Below are 22,014 nucleotides of genomic sequence, written 5' to 3' on the forward strand. Positions count from 1 at the left end.
TCATTAGCAAAACTTGTTGCACATGAAAAGGAGCCTAAAATTATATCCTGTTTTTCATGCTCCTTTTTTTTTTTTACTTCATAATGCATTTTATAAATCTTCTGAAATCACCTGAAGGTCATGACCTTAGGGTTCCTGGGCTTGAGCCCTGCATCAGGCTCTGTGCTGACAGCTCAGTGCCTGGATCCTGCTTCTGATTCTGTGTCTCCCTCTCTGTCCCTCTCCTGCTCAAGCTCTCTCTCTCTCTTTCTCTCAAAAATAAATAAAAATTAAAAAAAAAAAAGGAAAGGAAAGAAAGCATGTTGTCGGACCTTCGCTAAATCAATACCCCACACATGCACAGGAAGAAAACAGAAGCCCCACAAGCAAGCAGCTGCAAATGTATAGTCACATCTTACAGTCAGGTGCCCCCTGGCCTTTCACTCACACCTTTCTGCAGCCAAGACATGTGGGAAGCATTTCTTCATGTTCTAATATATTTTGTTGTACAAATCTCAGCTCTTAGATCATCTAGAAGTGGGTGCTGAGGCTAGTTATTATTACCATTTTTCAAAGGTACCACTGAATGAACATGTCACAAAACAAAAGATACTTTTTTTTTCCTTTCAGCACATTGGTCTTTTAGCCCAAAATCTCAAATATATTATTTTGTTTAGGATTGTGTCCTGTTGTTTTTTTTTTTTTTTTTTTTTGCTTTATTTAATATTTTTATATAACCTGGCAATTACTCTTGCTTTTCTGCATCTCCTTTAACAGAAAACAGTTTTGCATATACTAACAATGGCAAAAACTGAAGGGACAATTTTATAATGTGTAAAAGAAATGTGAAACCTTAATTATGATAGTTTCATTTATTTTCAGTTCATCTATTGATTTTCAAAACTAAAGTCACAGAAATATATATCCACAAAAATCTATGTATATTTTTTGGTTGGTGGACCATTACTAAATTCTGGGGGAACAAATATAATGCAGGCATTTTTCATAATATTTCATCTTACTGTTTAGCAGTACGATAATTCTCTTTACATGTCTATTCAGATTGTATTATAGGATTCAAAAACTGAAGTCAGTATGTATTAGAAATACCATCCATAACTACTCTTCAGTCTTGCTTATTTTATTACCTTGACAGACTTCACCTAACACACATTGGGATGTAGTCATTATCATATTGACACAATTTTACTCTGGCTTTCAAATTATGCAGCTGGTAATGGAGAAGTAAGACCCAAGTAAATCATGATCAGTAGTCCCTCTAAAAATCCACAATTTTTAAAAAGTCATAATGTTGTTAAGGTTTTCAGACAAGATATATTGTCCTATAGTTTAATCAGTTTTACTTTCCATTTTAGTTTCTTTTATTTGTATCTTGTACTGTCTTTCCATTAATCCAATTGGTGAGAAGTTTATCCTTTTATTACCTTCAAAGTAACAAAGTTAGTAAGCCAAGACAAACTTAAAAGCAGTATTTCACTAACATACCTCTAACATATTTTTCATGGAGAACGATGTGACTCAAAATGTTCTTTGGTAACCAGTTATACATTTCTTATGAATAATTAATGAGTAGCAATGTTCCAAAGATTGAAAACTGACATTCTCATAGTGAACATTTTGTATTAATTAATAGCTACAAATTATAGGCAATATATTTGTAGCTACAAAATACAGACAGTATATTTATTCAGCATACTCACATTCCTACATTCTTTGTCACTTTAACTCCCATTCAACTGATAAAATATGCATAGAAGGTAAAGTATAAATTTTCTTCTAGTTTTTACATCCAATAATTGGGCATTACAGTTGTTTGAGAGAATTAAAACTGCAATATTGAGTACATTCTTACATTTCTTTTAGTACATGTTAACAATGGTTTTCGGCCAGAATTTTCACTATTTTAAAAGAAAATGAGCAATTTTATTTTAGGATTTAGAAACCTATTGTATGCTCACAGCATGATTATTGATTATCATCTAAACTAGAATCAGCACAAAATGGTCAATCATAGGCAAATACATTATAAATCACATAGAGCAATGCATTACAGCAAAATCTAACTCCTGCTGCTTACCACTGGATGAATCTCAGAAACTCAATGTTAAGCAAAGCAAAAGTCACAAAATAATTGTGCCATATGATTCCACTCTGAAAGTTTTAAAAATAGACAAAGCTAAAACATAGTGTTTAGGAATGCAAGCTCAGTGGTGCAACTATAGAGAGAAGCAAGACAATAATTACCACCAATGTTGCGATAATGGTGGTTATCTTTGGGGCAGGGAGAGGCGACAGTAATAGGGGAGAGGTAAGAGAGAACTTCTAACATCTTCAAATGTCCAATTTCTGGACTTGGCTGGTGACTAATGAACCAGTGAGCTCTGCATTTTCACTTTGTTCAATTTTAATATGGCAAGAATTTTTTTTACATTAAAAAAGTTTACGCGTGAGAGAAAATGCAACATAACCTTATGTTAATTTCTGAAATATTAAGTCTGATGTAATGATATTCCTTGCCATTGAAAACATTTTAAACTACAGCTGCATTTCACTTTGTTCGCTTGTAATATGACAGGAATTTTTTTCACAATAAAAAAGTTTACGCGTGAGAGAAAATACAACATAACCTTATGTTAATTTCTGAAATATTAAGTCTGATGTAATGATATTCCTTGCCATTGAAAACATTTTAAACTACAAGACACAATTCCTTTTTTATTTTTTAATTTAAAAAAAAATATTTAAATTCATTTTTGAGAGAGAGAGAGAGAACGAGTGGGGGAAGAGCAGAGAGAGAGGGAGATAGAATCCAAAGCAAGCTCCAGGCTCTGAGCTGTCAGCACAGAGCCCGGTACAGGGCCAGTACTCATGGACCACAAGGTCATGATGCTTAACCGACTGAGCCACCCAGGCGCCCCTACTATTCCTTTTTTTAAAAGACTGTTATTTTTCCAATTAAATCTGCTAATGAACCCTGGAGTATAACTCTCAAGGGTGTGTGTGTGTGTGTGTGTGTGTGTGTGTGTGTGTGTGTGTATGAGAGAGAGAGAGAGAAAGAGAGAGAGAGAGACAATTTGGGGGGAGGGAGAAAGAGAGAAGAGGGAGTGGAAAAAGAATAAAGAGTTGTTCTGGTAGACTGAAGATTAATAGAAGTATTCTCCACCAATTATCTTTCTCTATATAGCAATGTCAGGAAAAGAAAGGGAGCCCAGCCCAGCATAAGCTCAGAGCTAAGAACAAAGACACCTTTGTGTCGTGATGCTAATGGAAGGGACTTGTACATTCTAGCTGTTGGCAACAATGAAATAAACCTCTAGCTCTTACCAATAATGGAATAAACCTCTAGTCATTATTAATAATGAAATAAACCTCTAGCTGTTACCAATAATGGAATGTTTCTAGTGCCCTAATTCCTTGGACTCCTGTGATTCATCTGATAATAGTTACCTCAGCGTTTCAGCTCTGCTAGAGTTACAAGGTGAAGTATTTTAAGAAGTCCTTTTACTCCCTTCCCTCAAAGAATTAATCTTTTGCTGAGGACTACCAAATTTCTTCCCACACATAGTTCATTGTAGATGTAGGCTGTGAAATATTCCATCATTGTACCTTTGTAAGGGCACAATTAGATTGGATGAGTGTGAGATAACACCCCTATAGCTCTCCTCAAGCTACCGTGAAAGCTTGAAGGACCTCTTCTTCGTGCTTAATATTCTGTGGGTGAAGCTGTTGGATAATGGCATGTCGACAGAATTGGGCCTATTTTAGAGCTGTAAGATTGTCAAATACTTCTTAATCATAAGAGTTATGGTTTTATACAGCAATATGTATAATTCCGGGAGATTTAAAATAAAACCCGAAAGCCATGAAAACTTAAATAAAATATGACTGAGTGTTATTTCTAGCCGGCCAACCTGCACTTCCTTAGTTGAAGGGAATAAAGTAGAAATAAAAGCCATTTTATTAAAAAGAGTTTGGAGAATGAAGACAACTCTTTTCGACTGAATTCTTTGTAAGCACAAAAAAAGGAAAGATAATGTTAAAGCTGTCAGCAGATGTCTGACACTTGAAGGAGAGTGTCATTACAATAAAGGAACTAACAATATCTCCAAAGGTCATCATGCAGGTATAAAAAGGAGAAACATTTGTCCATTGACTACTGCAGTGACCTCCCCTTGAGCTTGAAGTCTAAAAACTTGGCAACTCAGAACTTTATTCAGCATTTTGGGTGTCAAATCCTCTGTGAGATGCAGGCCGGAAGGTGTTATTATTTGCAAAATGCCATCCCTTTTCAGAAGTTGAACTCACATTAAATGTCAAGAAATGGAAACACTGAATTTAAACTGAAGTTTAGGAATATAAATAAAGATTGATGTTAAAGGAGAGTCATCACTGAGAGCTAACCAAGATGGTCATAGTATTTAAAGAATTAGAACACCTGAAATTCAGCATTTTATAAAATGAAGAGTTTTCATCCATCTGCGTAAGGTCCTGACATTTAAAATGTGTTCCTTCCGTTTTGTTCACAGGCTCACCTCGTAGCAGCTTTTGAAAAGAGTTTAGGGAATATGACTGGTCGACTGCAAAGTCTAACTATGACAGCGGAACAGAAGGTATGTTCAAGAATCACCACAGGGGATTCAAATAAGACAGCAAGTTACATAGGATGTTTAAACAATGCCTGAGATGCAGCTCCTTAAATATAATGCTTCAGAGGATCCCTTCCTTATTAGATTGAAACAATGACAAGATAATGCATTTTCTTGTCAGATTTTAATTTTTAAAGACTTATGATTCAGATTCATCTATATTAGAATACACACACACACACACACACACACACGCACACACGCACACGCAAAGTTCTTTCTAGGCCATCTATTTCACTTCTGACTGGACCCATTAAAAGAATACCAAATGTTTTAAGAAAGAGAAGCAGTTGTATAGGAAAGAGTTAGAATATTCCAGGAACAATTTGTTATGCAGTTGACAAGAATTACAGTCTGACAAGAATTTTCACAAATTTATGGTCTGTAAACCCAGTTATGGACCATGGCTATAATCTGAGATAGGCGTGAGGAAAGTCTGGAGGAGAGTGAGGACTCTACAAAGTAAAGGGACTCAGGGTACAGCATCTGTGAGATGAGACTGAAACACTGATCGTGAGCTGAAGTTTAGAAATGCGGAATGCTAAATGAAGATTTGGGTCGTTTGCACTAACAAGGACCAGTTGGCATCTGGGGATGCTGTCTTTGAAAAGTAAAGCTAATTTATATGAAAAGCTTTAAAATAAACCTGACGGGTTTTTACGGAGTGGGAGAAGGAATTCTAAAAAGAAAGAAACAGAGAATTTAGGTCACAAGGCAGACATATCAAAAAGGTTCACGTTGCCTAGAAAGAGTATGGACACTTTCCATGGGGTGACCAGTAACTTACCTCTCTGCCGTTATTTCGGCCCTAACCTGGGTCCTTGGATGGGTGTCAGAGACAGATGCAGTCTCTAAAATTGTATGGAAACATTTGTAAAACCTGCATATGTGCATGATCTGAGCAGATGTCCAGTTTTCATCTAATTTTCAGAGATCCAATATCTGAAAAGCTTTGGCTGTTTTCAGAATCTGTACCTATATCTGTCCCTAGAGATGGCTTCAGTTTTTGTCTTTAGTTCCGTAAAGTATGTCATTAGCTTTAGAGAGCTAGCATATGTTACCATTGTGTTCGTTTACCAATTTTTACATTAAAAAAAAAAAACCCTGAATGAACAGCCCAATTAAACTAAAGAGAAAAATCAAATATTCCTCTTGTAGCCTGGTGTAATTAGCAAACTGTAACGTTATTTGCCCTTGTCTTCCATGCTCCTATTTCACAGATTTCCCTCTTGCCCATGAAAGAGAGCACTATCCATCCCTGTCAAACCTGTTCTGTAAGGGAAGATGACAAATGCCTTTTGAGCACAGGAATTTTATCTTAATCTTTTTTGAAGAGGAGAGGGGCAGTACAGTTTACCACTTCACTATGTAACCTAAGAACTTGGCAAATAGGATTACAAAGGTCTTTTAGGGCAGCCAAGTGGGAAAGAATATAAGGAAGCTTGAGTGTGGATCTCAGCGGAACCTCTTTTTTTTTTAAGTTTATTTATTTATTTTGAGAGAGAAAGCATGCACAAGCTGGGGAGGGACAGAGGAAAGGAGAGACAGAATCCCAAGCAGGCTCCCTCCATGCCTTTAGCACAGAGCAGATGCAGGGCTTGGACTCACAACCTATGAGATCATGACCTGAGCTGAGATCAAGAGTCAGCACTTAACTTAGCCATCCAGGCACCCCATCAGTGGAACCTCTGTAAGGGCTGAGGAATTTTCCTTTTCTGACCCTCAAATTCATCATTTTATTTATTTATTTATTTATTTATTTATTTATTTATTTATTTATTTTAAATTCATCATTTTAAAAATCAGGATTATAATAACTACCTTACAGAAGCATTATGAGGAACAAATAAGGTACTATATAACACTACATACAGTGGATAGTCAAAAATGTTACCTTTCTTACATTGCTTTCCTTTTTCCCCTTAAGGGATATAGGATAAGCCAAGTTTATCATTGTCCATATGCCAGGCATATCACTAGAAATCATAGCTAGTATTTAAGTCTCATATCTTTAAAAAGTCAAAATTAATGTTTTTCACCCCCCCATATTTCCTTTAATTACTTTATATTTATAAGTAAAATTTCTTACAAAAATTGGAAAACTACGCAGTTGTTAATTTTTTCATAATGCCTATGAATAATGCCCAAATATTTTTAAACACATCTGCATAGTACCTGGAATTTTAAAATTATCCATAACGTAACATTGCCAAATTATGAAATTTTCTCAGAAGATGCCATGATGTCTGAAATTGCCTTGCCCTTTTTTAACTGAAAATAAAGTGATTGCTTGTCTCATTGCAAGCTGTATGCACACAACAGTGTTAGTAATTTATTTTATTAATCTGAGATGTATAACTTGCCTATATCCAAGGTGGTTTTGAGAATCATAAAATTAATTGTAATACGATATGGCACAACTCAGTAACGGAATCTAGTGAAAACCAGTAGAAGAATGTATATAACAAGACGCCTGAGCCTACGTAATCACTACTGCAAAGCACAAAATGGAATTGAATGTCAAGGAAGCCAGCACACAAAGGGGGATTGCTTGGCATGTGTAGCTCTCATTTTCTGACCAGAAGAGTATAATTTAGATCGGAGAGACAAACTTTTTGGCACTGAATTCAAGGACAAATTTATTGTAAAGTTTTTAAAATTGGGGTCATGGAATAACAAAAGACAAAATCGCTGTTCAAATAGACATTTCTCTAAAAGCTGAGGGCATAACATTTAATCATATTTCAGTAAAGTCATTTCTTCAGGGAGCTGAGATAAAAGGGTATATTGCTCTCTGGTGATCCAACAATCCTGGGAAAAAGATTAGAGCATATAGAGCAGAGGTTTTGAAACTCTGTTCTTGGAGTTCCAAGGCTCATTTGTCCATTTAATCATTCACCAAAGTTATATTGAATTTCTACTCTGTATAAGACACTGCTCTAGCTACTGAGAATTTAGCAGTGAACTATATGTATATGACATATATTTTATAGTGTACATATATAATATATGCATTCTATATATGTAAACTGTGTATAACTGGTTATAAGAGTATATATTCCAGTAGGTGACAGATTATGATAAAAATATAGGATTTCAAGGGGCACCTGGGTGGCTCAGTTGGTTGAACATCTGACTCTTGGTTTTGGCTCAGGTCGTGATCTCGCAGTTTGTGGGTTCAAGCCCTGCTTGGGATTCTCTGTCTCTCTCTGTCCCTCCCAGAGGGTAATTTGAATCCATAAATTTTTCATGGATGCAAGTTACTTATACTACTGGGATTTGATGAACTAGTGTATTTTCTTAGAATCAGGGCTGGCTGGGTTCTTTCAGTAGAAAAATTTACAAGATTTCAAGGCACACACACAGGGATGGGGAGTAGGATGTGTTCAAAGAAACTACAGCTAGATAGTTTAAGATTAACTGAATGTCAGTGTGATGAAACCAAAGACAGGCTTAGCAGAAATTTTTTAAGAACCTTGCCTAGAAGGTCAAGTTGGTTGATGAGATTTATTGCCAAGCTTGTAGGAAATTTGCAAGTTTCCAGGAGAAACTTGGAAAGAGGTCAGATGCAGTTAGGAAATTAGGTTGGAGAGGATACCAAGCAAGGTGAGTATTATGACAAACTATTTGATCATCTCATTTTGAAGCATTCCAAGCCTGACCTTGATACTTATTTAGCCTCAGAGACATGTACAAAACAATTGGAAAAGATACTGCCTCCATCCACCTTCTTGTACACAAGAAACTTTCATGGAAAACTGGAATCTTACATCAATGGCAGATATTTGGGACATCATTATCTACAATAGCTTATTGTAGGTGAATGAATTTTTGGTTCCCAAGTTTTAAAGTACCACGTTTGAAAAGTGAGAAACATCAATGAAATATGATCTGATCATCTATTCCCAAGATCCTGTACAGAATTATCCTAGCCTCAATCTTCTCCTTAGTATATATGAAGAGAGTAGGAAAATGGATACTACTGGATTAGAAGAGACTTTAAATCCTTATCCTGATGGCATATACATTTTCCAGTTTTTTTTTTAATTTCCTGAAAGTGTAATATTCTTAAAACTCAAGTATCTTCTATTTGGTCACTTTCAAAATAAAGACACTATATGAAAATATTTCAGAGTATCAAATGATTTTATATTTGGCTATTTCTAGAACTTGCTTCTAATTATACAGCAAAAAAAGAGGAATTCATAATTGTACTTGGAAGCAGCATTGCAATTTCCAAGCATTATAATCACCTTAGAAAAATATGGCTTAAAAATAAATGTGAACAATCAATTATAATTATGAAGGAGAAGAAAAGGAAAACTAGAAATAAACTATTTAAAAACAATTTATATGTCTCAGTCAAGTTTTCACTTTCAAGTGCCTTCTATTAACCTTTATATACTTACTACTGGAAAAGAGAGAAAGGATAACCCTGACTTTGTTGCCATCCCAAGGAAATGATTTCACTGATTTAGCCATATCCAGACTTCCTGTTTATAATGAATAATAAAGTCACTGATGTTTTTATATGGCACCATAGGTGATCAAACACCCTGTTGTTAAAATATAAGTAGAATTGAAGCTTTACATTATTCTTAGGAGATAAACACCTGTTTAACATAGACCAGAACATTTGAGCAAAATCACCCCAACATTTACTGAGATCCTAAGTCAGGTGAAAAGATAAAGTCTACAACAGCTAAATAAGCTGAATGCTTTAAATCTGGAAGCACAGAGAAGGGCTTTAGTTTTTCTGAAAGGCAAACTAAGAGGTTTCAAGCTCATTCTACCATGGCCTTTAATGGTGAGAAAAATATTTAAAGCAAAGGGAAAAATCATATGGGAAGACTCAGAGAAAAGGATAGCTGTAGTTTGAAGTGATGTGGAAGATGGATCTCATCAACTGAAATAAGAAAGAAGGAAGGAATTTTTGCATGTATATAGAGATACCTAGTTCAGGTTTGAACAGATTATCACTGTCAAATTTACCTATCTTTTTAATTAAAGACACTGGAATATTTTATAGGTGCTTGCATGTACTTATGAAGTTCCCCTAAAGAACTACTAAGATGAATTTGGCTAAACTAATTTTTTCATGTATGTGATTTTCCCAAACTATATAATGAATATATCTGTTACCTAGTTATTCTTCCTTTGGGTCTACTGTGCCATGCTGCATAATAACTAACGTGCTTAATATGTTTTTTTTAGAAGATACTTAGTTTTAAAAGTGAGCATTCTTCTACCTCACATTAAAAGCTATTTTCTGAAAAAGCAATATTCCCTGAACATTCCACTTGTAATCTTTGTTATAACAGTTTTGAGAAGAGATTTCCGTAGAAAACATTAAAGTTTAGACCCTGAAATAAGTCTGCTTACTCATAAAATTAAGTATGAGATCTCATTTCCATTTTACTTCTTTCAACTTAAAGCCACATATTTCAGCAGATTTTAATCCACGGTACAGGCACTGTTGATTTTAAATTCAAGGATGAAAATCTGATTTTAATCAAAATTTAACTTGTATTCTAGTTTACACGTTGTAAAATTACTCTTTAAATTATGTGATTGATTAAGTATGTACAGTAGATCTCCTTTTGTGAATAATTTTCTGGTAAAGGCAGAATGAATTTTCAGTAAACATTTTATCTACTGGGAAATTTATTTTAAATGGAAAACACGTTAAATTTTGGTAAACTTACCTATTACTAATTGAGCAAGGGAAAAAATTTAGATAGAACTTGGAGAGACAGAAATTATGACGAAATTTGTATTATGACAGTGAAACTTTTCCACAAACCTGTTTCTTTTGTGAAAAATACATGCAAATGAATTACAGTCAAGTATTTAAGGATCCATCTATGAATCCACAAGATTGTTACTGATTTTCATTATGTAATTCTTTGACTTACAAACTATTAGAAGTCTGTAAGAGGGTTTATTTTTTTAATATCTGTGTCCATTACAAATACGTCAGATATCCAGTGACAATAGTTACAGGATGTGCTAGGTATCTATTCCAAAGTTGGATATCATTACAGTTAGCATTGCCCCCTTTTTTTTTTTTTTAAGTGTCTAACTTTCGAATAGTCTCTGGATGTTCTCATATCTGAAGCAGTTTCCTACAAAGGCAATGTTGTGATCTTACCTTTTTTTGTATATTCGGAAGACAGAGAGTAGGAATAAGCTACTGACTATGGAGGGAAGAACCCAAGCCTGATTCTTTGGATTTCTGCCAACGATGCTAGAGAAAATGATAAATGACAATTACATTACCTAGGAATTCTCCCTCTAAGAGGCTGACAAAAATTCTAATTTTTAGAGTTGCTATCACAGCCAAGAATTCTGGATACTCCTGGTTTGGGGGCTCCCGATGGAAATACTGCCAATGCTAGAAAAAACACTCTACTTCATTTTGCAGTGAGGCACATGTCTTCCTGATGCTGCCTCGTAGTCACTTGTGGTTAAATAATTCATTTAGATAACTGTGAAAAATCATATTTGTATGTTCTTTGAGACACATCTTAAAGTTACCCTAAGTTCAATAAGAAAACAGATGTTGTATAAAAAATTGATTTGTAAGCTACCTTTTTTTTTTCTTTTTGATGAACTATTATTTAAGGAATGTACATTGCATATAATTCTATTCACTTTAAAAAATTCCTGTGTTGTTTTGGCTTGGTAAAATTGAGGTCTCCATGCTAAAAATCTTACTGGATAAAAAGTAGCAGAATCTAAGACGACCATGATTTGCAAAGCAGAATTTAATAATATGATATTTAGTAGCAATGAGTTAGGGATGAATACCTCTTTTTATACTTGGGTATGAAGAATCAATTCCCCAAGTGCAAAATCAAAGAGACAAAATCTGAAGTCATTCATTCAGGGTTTCCGGCTGACAGTAAAATGCAGTCTGATTCACCAGTACAATCCTGATAGCTAACCCTGTGATGTAATCTGGTGGTATTCATAGGTTTGGTATAAAATGAACCATGTGACATCTTGCTTTGTGTTGAACTGTCCAGCTTTAGGTGCCACCCTTTGAAAGGAATAAAGACCATTCAGGTCACATTCATAAGAAAATAACCAAGGCATTTTTTTTGTTTTTATTCTCCTTTACATTTAACTAAATGAGAAGTTGTTAAATGCAACTTGACAAGGTTAGTCAGGCATCCAAATCTCTCAGGACGTTCGCACCACGTACAATTGAACCCAGTTGGTAGTGAATTATAAGCAAGGACATTTTGCTTTTCTCTCTAGGTACTAAAACCTCTAAATTCTATTTGTTTCACAGGAGTCTGAACTTATAGAACTAAGGGAAACCATTGAAATGCTGAAGGCCCAGAACTCTGCTGCCCAAGCAGCTATTCAGGGAGCACTGAATGGTCCAGACCACCCTCCCAAAGGTATATTTAGAAGTATTGCCATTTTTCATTCAATGTAATGAATATCTATTTGATTCATTAGAGTGAAGCTGCTTTTACTCAGTGGCATTGTCCTTTATAAGGAATAAGTTGGTATTAAGGCAGTCAGAATCCCAGAATTTAAGAACAGTAGCTTTCCTCATCAAATAAATTTTTAATTAAGTTTAAGGAATTTGCTTCTATAGTAGGACACACCTTTCTCTCCGTTTGGTTTGGTGAAAGTGGGGCTGGGGAGGTTGGCTAATACATTTATCTCTGACTTGAAGCAAAACAAACCCTGTAAAGACCATCAAAGTCTAGATCTGTAAAGAAAATGAATTAATTAATATGGTCAAATTCCAAGGAGAAGATGTGTGGAACAGCTCCTTCTGGGTGGAGGCATTAAAAAGGGACACTTCTTATGAAAATGCTAAAAACAATAAGAAAAAGGACTAAAAGTCTACTTTTAATTATTACTATGCTTGTCAGTTCTAAACAATAATAAGATAATCTCCTTTGCCATCACCCCCACCCCTTAGTTTCCCACTGTAGAAATGCTTTGTGTTAATGTCATGTCAGTTTTTTCTTTGCGTGGGTTCTACTTATTCATGCCCTACCTCTTTTCAATGGCATTCAACATGCTCAACTCTTCACCAGCTAAACAAATGCTTTTATAAATCTTGAATGCCCTATCATGTATGTTTCCATTTCCAGGGGAATTCTGGGAACATTTTATGGAATCTTTTAATGTCTCCAGCAGCCAGTCACACTTCGGACCCCTGGAGTGTGGCATCTCTTACCATCAACCCAAAAGAGTTCTCTCCAGGATCAATAATGATTTACACGACACGAAATCTAGTACCACATTTAAAATTCTTACTGTATTTAACATGCAGACCGCATTGTATACTGATGTCCATTCCATCCTAATTGACACATTAATTTCTTGTAATGTTTGTAATATTCACATTCTTAGTTTTTTCTCCTGCTGCATTGAAATCTATTTGAAAGTTTCTTTTGCAGGTTTACTCATTTGTATCGTTTTGTTAAATGCTGATATTTCTTAGAACCCAGTCCTAAACTCTCTTCCATTATGATTTTGTGCATTGTGATTCCCTTCTCCTATCTAAAAATCTATAAACTCATCTAATACTCTGGCTATAACTATCATTTATGCATTGATAACTGTCAAAAATATTTCTTCAGGCCAGGCTCATCTCTTGAGTTGCAGATCTATAAATCGAGCTGCATAAGAGAGAGCTCCACTTGGTTATCTTTGGATGTCTCTTTGTCACGTTAAATTCAACATCTCCAAATTTGAACTTGTCATCTTCCCTCTCAGACCTGCTTTGCCTTCAGTGTTCCTTGCCTCAGTAAGTGGCACCACCATTCTTCCATATAGCCAGCCATAAACCTAGATGTTCATTCATATATCCTCCTCTCCTCATTCATTAAATCACCAAGTTCTATTGATTCCACCCCTTAAGTATCTCTTGGATGTGTTCCTTTTCTCAGATACTACTATTACCATCCCTTATCTCTCCCCTGAACTGTGACCACAAACTCCTAAATCCTTCCTGCCCTTCACCTTAACACTTTTGTATCATTCTTCACACTGAAACCAGAGCATTAGTCAACAACAAATATCTACAGGTATCCCTTGCCTTTAGGATGAAATACAAACTTCTTAACATGACATAATTTCTCTTCGTCATCTTTGTTCACTCAACAAATATATAATGATTATCAGTTATTTGCTAGACACTGGTCTAGACCTTATGCTTTGCTTTTTTGTCACATTGTATATTTCAGCTACCCTGACTTCTTCTAATTCTCTAAAAGTTTTTTGTATGTTCTGTTTATTTCTACTTAAAATTTTCTGCCTTGTGTGCTCAGCATAAAAACGTTTTGAGACCTAAGAGAGTTAGCCTAAATATGCCTCCTTGACCCTTAAAATTAATGAGGTCCCCTTGTGGTATGTTTCTGGAGATAACTGTAGTTCCTCTATCAAAATTTGCATTGTACTTTGGTGCCCTAATTCATGTAAGGTCTGCCTTTTCTAATCAATGGTAGGGTGGTATGTTTTCTCAACCCGAGTGACTGTGGGGGTGCTGTACACATAAAAGGGGTTTATTTGAATTTTAATTTAAGAAAATACAATTTTTGGTGTGCCTGGGTGGCTTAGTCCATTAAGCATCCAACTTTGGCTCAGGTCATGATCTCACAGTTCATGGGCTGGAGCCCCACGTCAGGCTCTGTGCTGACAGCTGAGAGCCTGGAGCCTGCTTTGGATTCTGTGTCTCCCTCTCTCTCTCTGCCCCTCCTTTGCTCATACTCTGTCTCTCTTTCTTTCTCAAAGATAAATAAATACTAAAAAAAATGTTTAATAAAATAAAAAAATGCAATTTTTTAAATACTAGAATTCAAATTTTAGAAAAAAATTATAAAGTGAGAGATACTTAAATTGAAGGACAAACTAGTCCTCTAGGGGCTACTTCTGTTAGGAATTTAGCAACTTTCCATGCGGGGGAGTTGATTTATATGCTACATGGAAAATTACTGCATATTTAAAGCTTATCTTAGAGCTATAATAAAGCAGCTTATGTTCTGAATCTTCATGTTGTAAATAGGTCCAGAGAAGGGATTGAAAAAGACTTAATCCTTTCTTTAACACAGTACAAGTCACTGAAGTAAAACTTTCTGGAAGGATTCCTTTTATCTTAGGCAACAGGTACCCTAATGTATCTACTGGAATTGAAAAAAGGAATTCCTCTGCTCACTAATGTGGGAGGGGTACATAAAATGAGTAAAATGATAACAGTTAATATTCAAATTGGTCAAGAAAGATTAAAAAATATTTTATAAGATTTAAAACTGACAAAAACAAATAATTATAAGTGTATATAGGATATTTATGTTTCTATAATATATATTCAGTGAACACAAACTGATTCTTACTATCTTGACCATTGGCATCACATACAGAAAATAAAGTCTGTTGGACTGTTTATGTATCTGTCCATGGGTCATTATGGTGATTGTATAAGCTATAAGCTATGAACTTACAGTCTGAAATCATATTGAGATTTGGTTTTCGAGAGCTTTACACATTTATGTCAGGTAAATTTGTAACATATAGTCTTACAATATATATTTGGAGTGAGGCAACAGTTTCATAGACAGGTCAAACTGAGACAAAATCACGTAATTAATGTAACTTTCTATTTTCTATGTGTTCATCCCATTTATTAACAGAGCCTGATAAATAATAGCAGTCTATAATAGAATAAATTTATTTATTCATGCACAAATGTTATCTGAGTAGCTGATATATACTAGTCGCTCTGTTAGATCTTGAAATACAAAGATAAAAAACAAAGCCCCCTACTCTCAAGGACTCACAGTCCACTGCCACAAAAGGTTATAAATATATCTCTGTGTAAATTTAATGATATAGAGATACATATATATAACCATATATGAAAGGTAAAGTAATAGAAAATTTTACTTTTATTTTTCAAAATATACTTTTTTTAAGTCACTACCTCTGTATATAAACATAGAATAGTTTTTCCTTGAGATGTACCAAATACAATTTAACAAAACACGTAGTAAATTGCTATGAACAGTGAATACATTTTTAGGAATGTTAGGCAAACAGTTGTGCTGAATGAATAAGAATAATATTGCCCACAAGCACTTACTGATTGCCTACCATAAGCCATAGTGTGCACAAGGTCCTGGATATACAACGGTAAACAAAACAGATATAATCTTTGTCTCCATTAAACATTTACACTTGGGGCACCTGGATGGCTCCATCAGATGGGCGTCTGACTTCAGCTCAGGTCATGATCTCACTGTTTGTGAGTTTGAGCCCCACATCCGGCTCTCTGCTATCAGAGCAGAGTCTGCTTTGGATCCTGTTTCCCTCTCTCTCTGCCCCTACCCCACTCTCTCGCGCACTCTCTCTCTCAAAAATAAACATTAAAAAAAATAAACCTTAAATCTTGTGGGAGAGCAGAAAATTAGCAATTGTTGTGATCATAGGTATAGCTGAATATGCATGGCAAAACAGTTATAAGTTAAAAAATGGACAAGAATTAGTGCTATAGAAAGCAAGGGTAGCAGGGAACCTACTAGAGGTGCATAGTCAGGAAAGGCCTTTCCCAGATAGCAACATTTAGGGGGAGATCCAAGGAACAATTATCAATGTATATGGCAAATATTGAAAGAGGAGTATTCCAGAAGAGTCTTGAGATAGAAAACAGACTATTGCCTTTATGGAGCTGATACAATGAGCAGAGGTGAAATAAGAAGAACCAGGTTAGAGAGACAAGTACTGACCAGATTACTGAGGGACTTTTAGGCCATTTTTAAGAGTTGAAATATTTTCTTTCTTATTAAAATGGTAATCTACTAAAAAGTCTGAAGTAAGGGAGTGATGATGACATTTTCGTTTTAAAGATTTCTCTAGCTACTGTTTACAGAATGGTTTGAACTTGGACAGCTCTTCTTGCTGTAAAGCAGAGAAATGTTAGTAATAGCTTCAGCTGGGGCATCGGTGGTAAGAAGGGTGGGAAGTGGGAATGAATGGATGAACAAACACGTAACTGAAATACAGACTTTTAAAATAAGCTTCTCCGTTCGTTCATAAGGTTCACATCCATTTGGTCAACCGTTCTTTTCCAAGCTCTGTAGTGTCACATGTACTGAATCAAATACTTACAAACACTAGCAAGAAATTGTTAGAGATGAATAAAATAAATTCCTTTCATTCCATGATATTACTGAAATTTGCTTTTCAGTATAATGAATTCGGTTCATAATAATTCAACAAGTATGTTTTATGCCCAGATTCTCTTTTTATTCTTTATTGGTGAATGCATTCATAACTGAAGATAAATAATACCTACAAGGACTACTTTTGACCTATGATTATAAGAATTTACCTATCTTCTCAAATTTTGAAGGTTAATCAAAGCCAAATACAATTTATTAATACTGGATATAATAAAAACTCTTGAGTACCTTAACATCCAGTACCATTGCTTTAGTTGTGAAAGTCAATTACTAGGAAAAAACCTAAAAAACAATGTATCTTGATCACAAAAGCTTATAACCAAGCACAGCAGAAATGTAAAACACAAATAAGTACCAACATATTCTTCTTTTCTTTATTCATACAACTTCTAGTATTAGTTGATTAAAAGATACTATAAATGCCTTAAGTTGTGACATTGGTAATGTTTGGGGCATGTAAACACATCATTATTTTTTAAAGCACTTTTAAGAGGCCACAATCTACAGAGTCTGAAAAATCGTTTTATTTTTGGCTCCTATAAAATTTGTTAGCATATTTAATATCTTAAGGGAAAAAGTTGAGGTATATGTTGATATATATGTATATGACTAAGGATGGAGATATGTATACATATATTTCATACCCACACACATGTTCACTGATTATATGTTTTAAAAGGAACCAGTTATAGTTCCATTGTCATGGGGCAGTGTACTGTTAAGTACATCTGTCAACTGGAAAGCTTTGATTTTATACTATTGTTTCTATGGAAACTTTTTGAAAGCTATATAGTGATTTCTGACATAAGTTCTACTGAAATTTTTTGCTCGGCTAATCTGCGTTGATGCCAATTAAATATAATAATAGATTTGACCTTAAAGTAGACTGGGCCTTAAAAGTAATTTTATGAATTGGTAGTGTCTCCACTAACACTTAATATTAGTTCACTGTAAGCAGTAAGTAAAATTACTTATTTAACTCTCAGTAAAATGTCAATTTCAACAACTGTAAATTAATCTTATAGGCTGATTTTATGGAGTAAGTGGATATCTTCAAAATGTGAATAAATGCCAAAAGTTTTTTTTCCTCAAATCGTCTTGTGTGACTAGAGAAGCACTACATGCTTTGTAGAAGCACGGCAAGCCCATATCACGTGGCAGTTAGCATGACAGACATTACAATCTGTCCAGGTCTCGGCTTGGCTCTGCTGTGTTTCAGCTCTGTAACTCTGGTCAAATGATTTTTAGTAATTAAACTCATTTCAACACTTTGCTTTAAGAATGAAATTAAATAATCCCAGGTCAGAGCCAACACAGAGTAAAAGCTAGGTTTGTTATTACCTGTGGTTATTATTACTGTCACCATTACTATTCCACGTCATGGGCAGGGATTATGATGCATTGTCTTAAATATGTGCTCCGTTTAGTGTATACATGTCATCTACCCAGATTCTCTCTTGAGCGTCTTCCCCCCACTGACTCTTTGACCTCGGTCAGGTTACTTCTTTGCACTTCAATTTCCTCATCTGTGAATTGAAGTGCTTAAATGACTTCCAAGGTTTGTTTTGGCTCTATCATGGTATGATTCTATGAAATGGAAAATTAATATACTTGGCTTCGGTAGCTGTATCCAAAGAACTAATATTAAAAAGACACAATTAATTCTCATGCAGTTATGAGTTTCCATTTACTCCATGGGAGTAATCATTTGGAATAAATCACTTGGAAGATCTGTTTGATCCAGGTATTCAGTGGAAATCAGTAGCATAGCATTTCATTTTTGGGTAAAAACTCGGGACTCATTAAACCACCAATGCTACAGACTTATATGAGATGTTCAATGAATCTTAATGAAGATAACGCATTTAATTAAAGCAAATAAGGTTGTATTTTATTACACTTAAAAACCAAAGCTGCCCTGAAACGATTTGCACAAAGCCATGTTGACTTTTATTAGCAGACTTCCTCTCAGGAAGCCTAATGGTCTTATTTGTTCCCAGTGAAAGTGTATGAGCTAATGTGATATTGTCTATCTGTTGCTAGATCTCCGTATCAGAAGACAACATTCCTCTGAAAGTGTTTCTAGTATCAACAGTGCCACAAGCCATTCCAGCATTGGTAGTGGTAATGATGCTGACTCCAAGAAAAAGAAAAAGAAAAACTGGGTAAGTAAGCCGTGGTCATTTCATCTCATTGAGAAGCATATTGTTGCACAATGAGTCAGGTTTTTGTTTTTGTTTTTGTTTTTTCCTTATGAGATTTAGAAATCTGTAGCGGTTTACAAAGACTGTCATTCAGGTAACTGGCCCCTTGAATGCTGGACTCGTCACCAAAATTAGGGTGGCATGGTGCTGAAGTCAGGACCAGGCTTGGGTTTGAATCCCCACTCTGCCACTTACTACTGGGATTGTAGGCAGGCTCCTTCACCCTTTGAGGGGGGCCTACATTTTTCTCATCTGTAACAATAGGATCATCAACACTGGCTTTATAGAGTTGTTGTAAGGAAAAATAAGATAACGTCTGCTAGTAAATGACAGGGCAGGGATTTATCGTGGAGGCGAGAAAGAAGGAGAGATGGTGGGAGTGGTGGCGGTGGTGGTGGTGGTGGTGGTGGTGGTGATGGTGGGGCTGGGGGAAGAGGAGAAGAAATAGATTGTAAAAGTAGGGACAGAAGAAACCTTGACGGTCTTCGCACCTCTCACTTCCACGGGGCTTATAGTGTAAATAAAGCTTCGCCTCACGAGAAATGAACTACATGAGTGTCTGCTTTCTATCTTTTTTTACCAAGAGAATATAGCAGAAACAGAGAAATGCTTCAACAGAGCACTGCCTTACATTTGCTAGAGATTTAATTTATGATAGCACAAAGCATTTGTTAAAAAAACGGAGAAGATGCTATCACAGCAAAATGTTTAAAAACCACGAAGTAAAGGGTTTCTTTGAATGCCATGAAACAAAGGTCGATTTTTGAAAGAAGTACAACTCTTGATGAAATCCAAAACGTTAAACCATCAGAGGATTTTACTGGAGTGCCTACTATAAATAATGAAAGAAATATATTTTTTTTTTTGTTTAAAAAAATGTTTATACAGGTAATATTTTAAAATACTGATCAGCCTTCCTTCCCTTGATTTGTAATTCCACACTCTTTCATGTTTCTGCAAGGTGAACTCTAGAGGAAGTGAGGTGAATATAAACCGTGGACAATTTGGCATGCATCTATAAAAAATACCCTACCTTGGCATGAATGCTATTCATTTTGGCAGTAGGCTTTTTATACCTTTTAAAAACAGATTACCTTGTATGTCTTTTCTTTGTGTCTTTTCATTTTAATCTCAAATTTTCAAGAGAAGAGGTAAAACCACTTTCTGAATAGCGCTGTAGGGGATACCAATTCTGGTTTTGAATAGTAGGGGAATTGAAAAATTTGAATAGAAAATCACAATTAATGAAGTGTTAGGTGAATTTGATTTCATTTTGCTTTTTAAGTTTATACTGTCAGCAGGACATGACTTGATTGTAGCGCTAAAGTGGCCATTTAAAACAAATTGCCTTGAAGAGAGAAGCATTGGGAGTGGAGATCCCTTCAAGGTACTTAGTTTTAAATGAGTGCTCTGACAGCCATGCCCTTGACCTTGCACTATTTGAAAAGCCTTCCGTGTTTGCGCTGCGCTGGATTAATATAAGAATAAGACAAACCACAAAACATGGTATCATTTTTTTCTAGAGATACCGTGCTGCAACTCTTAATCCTCTGCTTGTACATACTGACCCCAGGCAGTGGCTAGGATAGCATCTGCAAACTAACGCCCCAAAGCAAAATTTGCCAAGTGCAAATAGACAAGAAAGGTAATTTCTGTCCTCTTTGCAGCTGCGAAGCTCATTCAAACAAGCCTTTGGGAAGAAAAAGTCCACCAAGCCTCCTTCCTCACATTCGGACATTGAAGAGCTTACAGACTCATCCCTTCCAGCATCCCCTAAATTGCCCCATAATGCAGGTGACTGTGGGTCCGCGTCCATGAAGCCCTCACAATCCGCCTCAGCGTAAGTCACTCCGTCGGCAGGATGCTGAAGTATTTTTCGAAAGCAACTTCGGGCCAAGCCCGTGTTTGTGTTCTAAATGCAGTCCGGTTGTACTTTCACAGCGGCAACACCATCTGTGCCGATCGTTTTCAGATCTTCCTTAGAACTATGGACAGCATTTGTTTCTCCTTTGCTTTTCACATATTAGAACTGGCATGTTTTTGAAGTTCATTCTCCACTTTCATGAGTCATTTATTCTCACTTCTTTTCACTTGCGTTTGTCCGTGTATCTGTCTCACTGTGCATTCAATGCAGGTCACCCCTTGTCTGGCCACCAAAGAAACGGCAAAATGGCCCTGTGATCTACAAGCATAGATCCCGGTAAAATGGCGTGTGATGCATGAAATTTGCAAAGACCCAGATTCTAACCTAAGCAGCGTCTGCTTTTGCTCTTTCTAAAACCACTCACATGCATTTCAATGATAAAAACCTCTGTCTTTCTCTTTTTGAAGTCAAAGCTGTTTTCCTAAAACCAAGCTGTAATCCATTTGTCTTTAATTCCACGAGATAATCTAGCATAGCATTTTTATTGTTGCTATTTGTTGTTACAAGAATGAATGAAACCTTTGGATGTAGAACATGTACTCGGATGTGGTGATTCCTTGTTTTAGATACTATTTGAATCAAATTTTCTTGACTGTGACTAGCAGAGAACTCTCACGTAGCACAGAGCCACTAGTAGGACCATTTAAGACATTTGTAGATCCTAGATAATTCCATCACGTGTATAGGAAGGAGGAACATAACACTATCATTTTGGTAAGCAACAAACAAAGCAAAAATGTAGTCCTCGCATTTTAAATGGAAGAGAGATCAGTTAATATAAAACAAGTTCTTTCACCATATTTCCTGCAAAACTGCCCACAAGACAACAATAACAAAATAATAAGGAAATAATGTATATGACTTTTAGGTAGCCCTCGACTAGCCTGCTTGCATGGGTTGAAACCTGTGATTTAGCTTCATCAGTCCGATCTCCTAAATCAGCTGAGCCTACCAGGAGGGTTGTATAACCCTCCTCCATGAGTTAAATATCCAAAACTAATCTCTCTGATTTATTTTCTACAATATCTATA

General features: G+C 35.6%; 1 protein-coding gene across 6 annotated transcripts in view; it reads left to right on the plus strand.

Annotated features, from left to right (window-relative positions):
- Window positions 1-22,014, plus strand: part of NAV3 (neuron navigator 3) — an 821,282-nt gene that overhangs the window by 761,984 nt on the left and 37,284 nt on the right. For all 6 annotated transcript variants that reach the window (XM_078449654.2, XM_060656893.3, XM_078449653.2 and 3 more), the window contains 4 exons: window positions 4,527-4,610; window positions 11,944-12,055; window positions 18,899-19,020; window positions 20,727-20,899. In XM_078449654.2, coding sequence (XP_078305780.1) covers window positions 4,527-4,610; window positions 11,944-12,055; window positions 18,899-19,020; window positions 20,727-20,899 — 491 coding nt within the window. The remainder of the gene's footprint in view (window positions 1-4,526; window positions 4,611-11,943; window positions 12,056-18,898; window positions 19,021-20,726; window positions 20,900-22,014) is intronic.

This window comes from Panthera onca, chromosome B4 (genome assembly GCF_046562875.1).
Source record: "Panthera onca isolate mPanOnc1 chromosome B4, mPanOnc1 haplotype 2, whole genome shotgun sequence".
In the NCBI taxonomy this organism is placed as follows: domain Eukaryota; kingdom Metazoa; phylum Chordata; class Mammalia; order Carnivora; family Felidae; genus Panthera; species Panthera onca.